Here is a 10,723-nt window from a genome sequence, read left to right on the forward strand (position 1 = left end):
GGCAGACAAGCTTCTAAAAACAACCCAGTCTTCACAATCAGATTTAATACCACATGCCTGCCAAATAGCTTGTATGAATTGTGTGTGTGTGTGTGAGTGTGTCATGGCAGTATCAGCAACTTCACGTGATATCTGAATAGTCCTATAAGAAGCATCATCTGATTTGCAGAGCGCCTGCACAACTTTGCTGGATAAACCTAGACTTCTCCGGGAAGCTGCTAATGGATTGAGTTACTTTATGTCATAACAGGCGATTTGTTGACATATTTTGCCAAACTGCCATTGGTTAGTACTGGCCTCTGGGGTGGCTGCTGGTGGGATTTAGTGTCGTGATTCTCTCCTTTACACAATTAATTTCAGAGATATTTATGTTTAACGTGTTGTTTATTAATAGTGAATGTGAGTGTACTCTACGCGCCTGTCTACCTTAATGTAGTTTCTGAAAATACGCCGAGTGCTTAATAAATTAGGTTATGACAGAACCAACATTCTGCCGCCCTTTTTTGTTCAAGGCTACCCAATATTTTCTCAATTACATATACGGCGGGTGTGTGTCACTGACGTGGACGCTTGTCTTGGCAGACTTGACACCATTGGTTCCGTACCGTGGCAACAAGCAAATAACGTTAGTTATTGTTGTTTGCTCGTGCTCACCGTGGCACACATTGCCTACGGCTCTCGAAATAGAGTGATACGAGAGGATTACAGGCTCGCTATTTGCTAGCAGGCGACTTAAATTACCTATCAAAAGCGACCAATCTTCCAATGCTCTCCGGTTACCAACGACCACTAGCCAGGATAATTTGGGTTAATTCGGCACGAGCATGTAGGATGTAGTTCAAGGGCGAGCAGGGACAGATTGGAACCCCGCTAGGAAGGTTGGTGCGGGAGGGTCACGGGTGCGGCGTGTCCGCAGTTTTTGTTCACCTCACTGGATAGCTGCGGAGTAGAGGACAACAGCAGATAGATTGAGAGAGACAGAGCGAGAGAGAGACACAGAGAGAGTATAGTCTCGAAAGTAACAGCAGTCCTGCAAGGCACTATCAAATTGCAAAGTGCATTTTTTAGGCAGAGCTGTCCATGGGACTGACGCACCATAAAAGGTTATACGGAGAGTTCTCTCCCTGCTATGCATTAAGGGTATAAATAACCCTTGGAACGTTGTATGTGTGTTGTGATCAACTGATTCTGCCAACTTTTATCTGGCATGGCGGATAACCTTCATCAAAATGAGTTTTGACATCGAAGATGCTGCGAACTTCTGGAATAACGGTTCCGCGGAAATGTCCTCGGTGGCGCAGGCCCCGGTAACGTTGCTGGAGTCTGGGAATAGCTCCAACCGTTCCACCGTTGCGAGCCCACTGGACCTCACACGCGCCGTGCCTGTGGGTATGATCCTCGGTGCCTTCATAGTGTTTGCTATCGTGGGGAATATCCTCGTGATCCTGTCCGTTGTGTGTAACAGACATTTGCGCATACCGACCAACTACTTCATCATCAACCTGGCCATCGCTGATCTGCTCCTGGGGACCACGGTGCTCCCCGTGTCCGCCACCCTGGAGATCCTGGATTACTGGGTGTTCGGACGGATCTTCTGTGACATTTGGGCCGCGGTGGACGTGCTGTGCTGCTCCGCGTCCATCATGAGCCTGTGCGTCATCTCCATAGACCGCTACATCGGGGTGCGCTACCCGCTGCAGTACCCCAGTATAGTGACGGAGAAGCGGGCCTTGCTGGCCATGCTCGGGGTCTGGGTCCTGGCCACCGTCATCTCCATTGGACCGCTGCTCGGTTGGAAGCAACCGCCGTCCGAGGACGACACCGTTTGCCCAATCACCGAGGAACCGTTTTACGCGCTCTTCTCTTCACTCGGATCCTTCTACATTCCCCTCGCGGTAATTCTGGCCATGTACTGCCGCGTGTACATCGTAGCCAAACGGACCACTAAGAACCTGGAGGCGGGAGTCATGAAAGAGCGCACGGATTCCAATGAGTTTACGCTCCGGATACACTACAAGGGAGCGAGACTGCAGGAGTACTGCGGGACGGGAAAGGGACAGGCGCGGAGCACGCTGACCGTCAAGTTTCTCAAGTTCTCCCGGGAGAAGAAAGCTGCTAAGACGCTCGGTGTCGTGGTGGGCATGTTCATCCTCTGTTGGCTGCCGTTCTTCCTCGCGCTGCCCATCGGTAGGTTTGTGGTTGACATGTTCTTGAACACCGAATCTGTTCTGCACCTCAATACTTATAATACTTAATCTCCGCATTAAAACATCTATTTACCAACGTTTTGGTATAATTAACATAATTTGCTTCGCCGTGAAATTCCAGATTGATTGGCCAGATAAAGTTTACAAGGACAGGTGGACGGATAGTCTAAAGTCCTAGCGTTATCACCTGTGCGTGCATGCGCGCTTACACACAGAGACATGATCTCAGGGTCGGACTGGGACCGAAAAACAGCCCGGGACTTTGAAACACAGACCGCCCCCCCCCCCTCCACTTTCTCCCTCACTTTCTTTTTCCATACTTGTCTCTGTTTCTGCATCTGCTATTTGATGTTGCAAAAGAACAATAATCAGTTAACTATATTCAATAATGACAATCATTTCAACAAACTAATTTCCATATAATAACCCTGTTAACAGACTGACTCTATTGTGTACAGTTGCAGTGCTGCACCTGTCATAGTCTCTCCTGTCACCACAGCAGCCTCCATCTCTTTCCCTGTGTCACCTGTGCCTGCTTTAATACACAGAACAGAAAATCAAGACAATTGCATTTGAGCCACACAGCACATTTATTATTTAAAGTCAAAAAACATGTTGTGCATATTTAGATGAGTGCCTTTTTCTCTTGGCCATTTCTTTTACTTCATTTAAAATGTATAGCCTATATATTGGCTAACAGTAATACCAAATGTATAATGTTTTTAGAAAAATTAAAACAATATGGTTTGGAATGATATTTGAATTTTCTAAATATAGCTGCTTACAGCTGCTTGAACCTGGCGCCTCTGGTACAGCCTCATCTTCGGGCTGCAAACTTTCTCCTCCTCTGTCTTTTGACGGCCTAAACATTTATTCTATACTTCTACATTGTGCAGCATTTGCTTGCAGGGTCCGTTGTTGTTTTTTATCTCTAGCATTTTCAGCGCCACCTTCTTGTCCTTTTCTTTTCCTTTCCATTTCTTTGCTAAAGAAACAACGATGTTAGCTAAAATAGCTCCAACTAATTGGCTGTACCCGGAAAACGATTGATTTTTGACCAATCGTGATCTGTAAAATGGACGGACAAGTGCACAGTTCAAGTTTACACGGGGGAAATGCCCACCCCCACCCTTTGGATTTTGGCTCGCTCCATTTAAACATTAATTAACGAGCCTCACTACTCTCAGACCATCCAGACCAAAATAGCATATGGAAGAATTCTTGGTCTTGGTTAACATTGTCCAACCTTGTTGCTGTTGAAACTGGCTGATTGTCAAGTCATCACCAGGGTCATGGTGCCTCTGTCAGAACTGATAGCTGAGCCTGACTCAATAGCGGGTTTGGCTTGTATGGCAACCTGCCAGGCCCCCCAACACAAATAAATAATTATAACATTACTATATGATCCCCAACACTGTCGATCAAGAGTCAAGACTGAACCAATTCACCTTGGTGGTGTGCAGATTGTTTTTATAGTATTCTAAACGATTTTGCACAAAACAGAAAAAAATGCATCAATATGTCTGTACTGTAGGCCTATATTCACAGTATTATGAATGAATTGTGTTTTATTTGGTAGAATTTCGTAGTGTGTCAGATTTTACTAGTTGCATTACTGTACAAAGTTAGAGGTGCACTATTTGATAGATTCCCCCGTTCCACCTACCTCAGGCTTCCAGTAGGGAGACCTGGGGCCAACCTGTCCCCGCCCCTCTTCGCATCTCGTACTTCTAACTAGAGCTGCAGGTAGCCTGCTTAGCTCCCAAACTAGAATCAGGGTGCCCACTGTGACCCACAGTCCCACACGGTAACATTATATAAATGACGTGAGGTGCAAATGAGCGACAGAAAACTATTCAACAAAATTCACAATTTTGGTTTTTCTTTTTGGTGCGGGTGCCCTGTACCGCCCCCAGCAAGATGCCGCCCTGGGCAACTGCCCATGTTGACTATGCCTAAATCTGCCACTGGCCTGACTCCAGATTGTTGATGGTGCCATGTTTGAGGAAGAACTGATTGTGAATCTCAGGTTCTGGCTGTGAACAAGCCTGGTTCTGGATCAGCCTCCAGGCCTAGGCCCCCTGCCCCTGCCCTCAGACCAGTTTCCTGTCTCTGATGCTGTCCTGGTCTTGCCCCGACCCAGTTCTGCATACCACAGACAAGACAAGTTTGGGTTCCTGTCACCCAGGGTGAAGCAGTAAACACTGGATGGTTGTAGGGAGGGAGGGAGGGAGGGAGGCAGGAAGAAAGGAGGGAGGGAGCACCTGCTGCTGTTAAGGGGGACACACTGCATGGTGTGAGCAGTACCGGTCCTAGCACATTTGGCGCCCTAGGCAAGATTTATCACAAGCCCCCCCCCCCCCCACACACACCGGGAGCGCAAATCAAAACTCCATCAATTAACCGTCCCGCACCCCCCCCCCCAACCACAACACAGACATATGACGTGGTGCGTTTGGCGCCCTTTGCTGGTAGTGCGGGACGGTAAATTAATGGATGCACTTCGCCTATGCACTATGTCGCCTATAGGAAGGACCGGCCCTGGGTGTGAGGAAGGAGAAAGAGATAGGTGACCATAGGATGAGGATGAAGAGAAGTTCTCAGGTGAAGGTCTTGGTTGGACTAGCAGAGGGACTACTGACAGAGCAGGGAGACCAGGAGGTTTTGTTTTCATAGATCATAATAATTTCTCAAGTTTTGAGTGATTTAGGGATTTCCCTGTTCCCCAGTCTATACATCTGCTGTAGAAGAGTACTTTTAATTCCCACCACAGTCAGTAGAAATAGAAGTTCTCCTGGAAATTTCAGCCTGCTTAACCGACTAACCAGAATTCTCCAGTGAGCTGTGAGGGCAGTGGTTTTGTGGGATAGCTGTCTGCCACAGCGGGAGGACTGAGGAATGTGGCAGAGATGCCAGACCCTCTCAGAAACCCTCTGTCTGCCTCTTTCTCTTCCCACCCCTCTACCCCCCTCTCTCCTCTACACCACTTATCTCTCCCCTACATGCCCCTCTCCTTCCCCTACCCCCCCTCTCTCCCCCCTACACCCCCTCTCTCCTCTACATCACTTCTCTCTCCCCTACACTCCCAGTTCTCTCTCCCCAGCACGCCGTGCTACTCCTTGTCTTGCCCCCCATATACCCCCTCTCTCCCCTACAACAGCCAGAGCATAGAGACTGAGAATATGGGAAAGATGACACTCTAAGAGATTAAGTGGTCAATTAATACAGGTAAATAAAGAAAACGGAATTAGAAGGAGATGTAGAGCAACATAGAGAGAGAGAGGCAAACAGAAAGAGAGAGAAACGTCCATGAGTCCTCACCAGCATAACATGGGGTGGTTCTTTATTCAAACCTCAGATAACTGATTCTGTCTGAGTGTACTGGTCCTTCTGGGACTGGGCCTTCTGGGCAGCCCGTCTGCAGAGTTGAGACAGCGGACACTTCTGGGCAGCCCGTCTGCAGAGTTGAGACAGCGGACACTTCTGGGCTGGTTTCCAGGACTCATGCTGAATAGCTGTTAATGACCCACTCAGCTGAAAATCCTTTAACATGACTCTAATTTGGAAGAGTGATTTAGTGTAGTCAGGGGTTTCTGACTGTGTCTGGAAACCTGCATCTAAAAGTGTCTTAGGTTGAAGACGGATAACCAGGTGCTTTCCACTGCAGCCTCACAGTTAGGTCTTATATTCCCACATGGTGCACTGTTTGCACTGGGGGCATATACTCCCCAGGCCTGTTGGTGCTTAGGTGGGTTATCTCCTTGGCCTTTCTGTGTGGAGTTAGCATGTTCTCCCTGTGCTCACATGGGTTTCCTCCACAAAGTACCCCAATAAAAAAAACGAACAGATCTCTCTCCTGCCCTGCCCCTGACCAAGACAACGGCCCAGAGTACCATTGATAAGACTGTCTTCTCCTCCAGGTTGCCCTGGGAGAGAGGACAACATGGATAGAGAAAATGCAGAGAGCCATTCGGTGGACACCGCATACTTGTGTGTGTATTCTCAGTGTACCCTCTGCCTGCACGCATGTGTTTGCATCCTGTGGCGGTCCTAGCACATTTGGCGCCCCGGGCAAGGTTTCTCCCCCCCCCCCCCCCCCCCCACGGGGCTAAGTTAACCCCTGCTGCCCCCCAACCCCCCCCCCCCGAACCAAGTAAACGGCACAACAATGGGTGTGAACACACAAACGCACTACCTTTTTATGCCAGCAGAGGGGGCCGAACTCGAACATGCCGGAAAATGCCGCACATCTCTTCATGCCGCCCCGGTTCGCCCGTGCCTAGAACGGCTACTATTTGCATCATACTGTCAGATAAATGTATGTCTTTTTCAGGTAGAGCTGCTCTGTAGACAGATGATGGACTAGGTGAAGGAGCTCTGTAGTGGATAGAGCAGCAGGTGGAGGTGTCCCGTAGAGAGATAGAGCAGATAGAGGAACAGGTGGAGGTGCTCTGTAGTGGATAGAGCAGATAGAGGAACAGGTGGAGGTGCTCTGTAGCGGATAGAGCAGATAGAGGAACAGGTGGAGGTGCTCTGTAGCGGATAGAGCAGCAGGTGGAGGTTCTCTGTAGCAGATAGAGAAGCAGGTGTAGATGAGGACCAATGTCTGTATAAAGGAGTGGCAGCAAAGTTCTACGGGAGAGGAAAAACTGCAGTCGCTCCCAAAGACAGTCTGAGAATAGCTGCTGTTTGAAATATGACTCTCTTCTGAGAAAATGCTGCTATAATTCTTTAGCTGTACACCCCCTCCTTTCTCTCCCCCCCCCCACCCTTCCATCCGCAAACTCAATCAGGAAGGCATGCCAGCTCATCTTTGCTGTCAGTTTGCTGAATGGCAGAAGGGGTGGGGTCTGGTGAGACATAACACAGCCGATGAATACCCACAATGCCGAGTCCAGAAGGGGACAAAAAAGAGGATGTGATGGTTTACAGAGAAAAGGAGAATAAGAGAGGGAGAAAGTGTCATGGAGTGGGAAAAGAGAATGAGACAGAGAGAATGTGAGGAACAGCGAAAGCAACTCAGAGAGAGAGAAAGGAAGTAAAATGTTGTTTTCCTTGAGGGATGATCTCAGGGGATTAGTCTCTGTACAAACCAAGGAAGAGTCTGGCACTGTGGGGGGATGACTGACCTTTAAGACGGAGGAGGCGAGGGGGATGGCTCTGCTCCTTGAGCAAAGGGAGGAGAGAAGACTGCTCTTTGAGATGGAGGAGTAGAGTAGAGGGGGATGACTCTGGTCTTGGGGAGAAAGGAGGAGATGGGAAAATAAATTCTCAAAGGGGTTCATGGTGTCTCGGTGCTAATGGGGTCTCTGCAGGCCAGGACAATGACAAGCTGAGAGACTGGTGCTGATTTAGATCTTCCGCATCTGCAGTTTTATGAGTGTTATTCTCATGAGGTTGCGGGGCTGGAACAATGGAGGTCACCTTGCTGTTGGGTGCAGCAGAGTACCTCACTACTTTGGGCTTTTATTGATGGAGGTCAAATACACAATGTGAATTAGAAAAACAACTGTCATGTCTAACCATTGACTAACAGGTTTTGCATACCACTAAAAAGTGTATGACCCTTCAAATATTGGATAGACTGATTAATAGCTAGTCACGTTAGTGTGTCAGGGATAGTAGAGAGATTGCTACACTGCATGTAGTAGTGCATGTGCATGTGTGGTTGGGGGGGGGAGAGAGGCTCTCTTAGTCAAGCCAGTATAATCAAGTCAGAACTAGACGTCCTTTTCTATATCCCCCCTACACACAAACTCACACACACATTCCTCGAATCTCTCCAGAGTAGTGAGAACTTAAAGACAGATGGCTCTTCCGCTTTATTTGACATCAGAATAATGCTGCCAGTCTCTCTGTCTCTCAGCTGTGTATGGCCTCTGATCAGCAAGCTTCAGTCTGCCACCTAGTGGTGATTAAAAAACTTAAAAAACTCCCCACTGCAGTGAAAAACACTCCGGACAATCTTGCTGACTGGTACTGCAGCCTGGTATTGCTTGTAGGTCGTACTGGCTTCCTCTTGCTTCTGCTGCGGCTTAATCAAACCACGACATGTTGAGGGAGATGAGTCGGCTTTTGTTATTCACACAAAGCTATAGGGACGGATTGACCGAGTCATATTTACCACTGCAAAAGAAAAGTAGAAAACAACATTTGGCTCAATGCATAGAAATATGGTAAGATAAATAGAAATGGATAGTGTTCTGGCCTGTTCTGTTTTCTGATGGTCCTGTATCGTCCTCAGGTTCTTTCAACGCAAACCTGCGGCCTCCCAAAACCTTCTTCAAGGTGATCTTCTGGCTGGGCTACTTCAACAGCTGTCTAAACCCCATCATCTACCCCTGCTACAGCCGTGAGTTCAAGCTGGCGTTCATCCGCATCCTGCGCTGCCAGTGTCACCACAAGAGGAAGCAGGGCTGGCGAGCCTATTACAACTACCGGCCCCACCTAGGCTCCGCCTCCAACCAAGCGTACCTGAACGGCAGCCTGCAAACCCTGTCCTCCATCACCCCCTCCCCCCGCTGTGTCAGCCGGGCTGGTGGGGAGGATGGAGGAGGCACCGGAGGGGGTACGAACCTGGAGCCTGGCTGGGGCAGCGGGTCCATGCTGTCAGCCCTCTCCCAGCCCGGAAGCCCCTTCTCTGGGCAGATGCTGGCACTGCCAGGGGCCGGGAGCCGGGGGGGGCTCGGACTCGGCAGGGTAAACCCGGTGTCACCGCTGCCCCGGGAGATGGTGTCAGTCCACGTTAACAGGCAGAGCGGGAATGGAGATGTGGAGCAGCACGGAGAAGATGGAAGAGCCACATCCGAGAGCCTGATGTAATCATGGAGGATGCCACTGAAAGCGTTAATTAACCGTGACACACACACACATGAGAACTCCTTCTCACACTGGCGGGACATCAATGCAACATTTCTGGGACACGACAAGATCATTGTTTGCTGAAGAGGACAGGGATAGGTGTAGTTCTGTGGTATAGTTTGACTGCAAATCAAAAAGTTTAAATAAATACTTTATTTATTATTACATTCTTTAAGAGAAAGATTTGCAGTTTGGTTCCTCAGTGACCATCACTGATGTTGACCACTAGTAATGGTCTCTCTAAACACTGAGACTGAAATATCTAATAATATATGAGGAAGTGGGGGGGGTGTGTGGTGGTGGGGGGTGCTGGGATGTATGGAGGGGGAGAGGGGAGGGGTGGCTGGGATGTATGGGGGGGTATTTTATTAATCAAACAGTGCCCTTTCTAGAACGTTTCCTGATGACTAAGCTGTGGTGGTCCGTTGTGGTACTGAACAAGGGCTCTCTAAAGAGAAGTGCAGAAACGTGGTTTTCACAGTAAGGACCAGGATTGTTAGCATGACGAACGTTCATTGGGGTTGCCTGAACATCGGTTGGGCAAGGCATTGCCATGCTGTAGCAGTCCATGGTGATATCAACCTCCATCACAGACTCAGTCTCTCGCCAAAGGACGTGTCATTGACATCAATGTGTGTATATTGATGGTGTTGCTGTGATATGTTTCTTACAGCATCCTGATTTACATTTAGTCATTTAGCAGCCGCTCTCCAGAGCGTCTGCTTCACATACGGTAGCTTCATGGCTGGATGCTGGTTGGACTACACCTGCTTTTTAACAAGACAGAGTATACAGTAAAAGAGGGGACTATTTGCATATATTTAGAAAATGTTCGCCCCCAAAAAGCTTTAAGAAATATGAAATGTGCCTTATTGTGATTCCAGTATTCTATAGAAACGTGAAAACATTTTCTTCAAATATACTGAACCAGCAAACTTTGCAAAACACAACATTTGTCATTGCCAAAACTTATGGCCACTGAGAGGCCCTGCATCATACTGAAGAGTTTCTGTTAATTCCAGTATTTACTTGCAGTCAATCCCCTTGGCAAATAGTTAATGTAGTCTGAAGAGGGTGTATCCTAGGGAGTCAGTTGGCTGAGCGGTGAGGGAGTCGGGCTAGTAACCTGAAGGTTGCCAGTTCGATTCCCGGTCATGCAAACTGACATTGTGTCCTTGGGCAAGGCACTTCACCCTACTTGCCTCGGGGGAATGTCCCTGTACTTACTGTAAGTCACTCTGGATAAGAGCGTCTGCTAAATGACTAAATGTAAATGTAATGTATCCGTGGGGAATCTTCCTTGTTTGTTCAGGGCTGAGCTGGATTTCTGTCTCCTGTCTGCGGGTCTGATGCCCTCCACCTGCTTATGACATATTCTCAGTGTGACTTCATTCTCTGCATCATCAGGGCACAACCTTGCTGATGCAGTGGCTCACAAGGACCTGCCCTGGATCACAGCAGAATGGAGGGTGGGGAGATCTCAATTGACTTACAGGACATCTTGCCTTGGTGTCTGGCTGACTGAGTGACTTGGTAGATGTGTGAATGAGCGACTGAGTAAATGGGTGACTGAGTGACTGAGTGACTGGGTAAATAGATGTCTGAGTGATTGAATAACTGAATGACTGAGTGATAGTGTGTAGCAGAGGTGTTGG

The 10,723-nt window shown here is 48.4% G+C and overlaps 1 protein-coding gene across 1 annotated transcript; it reads left to right on the forward strand.

Moving 5' to 3' along the window:
• The first annotated feature begins 1,229 nt into the window (after window positions 1-1,229).
• LOC136933341 (alpha-1A adrenergic receptor-like) lies at window positions 1,230-9,029 on the forward strand. The gene is made up of 2 exons (XM_067228656.1): window positions 1,230-2,187; window positions 8,452-9,029. The coding sequence occupies exons 1-2, from the start codon at window positions 1,230-1,232 to the stop codon at window positions 9,027-9,029; spliced, it is 1,536 nt and encodes a 511-aa protein (XP_067084757.1).
• Window positions 9,030-10,723: the final 1,694 nt, after the last annotated feature.

Source organism: Osmerus mordax, chromosome 25 (assembly GCF_038355195.1).
Source record: "Osmerus mordax isolate fOsmMor3 chromosome 25, fOsmMor3.pri, whole genome shotgun sequence".
Lineage (NCBI taxonomy): Eukaryota > Metazoa > Chordata > Actinopteri > Osmeriformes > Osmeridae > Osmerus > Osmerus mordax.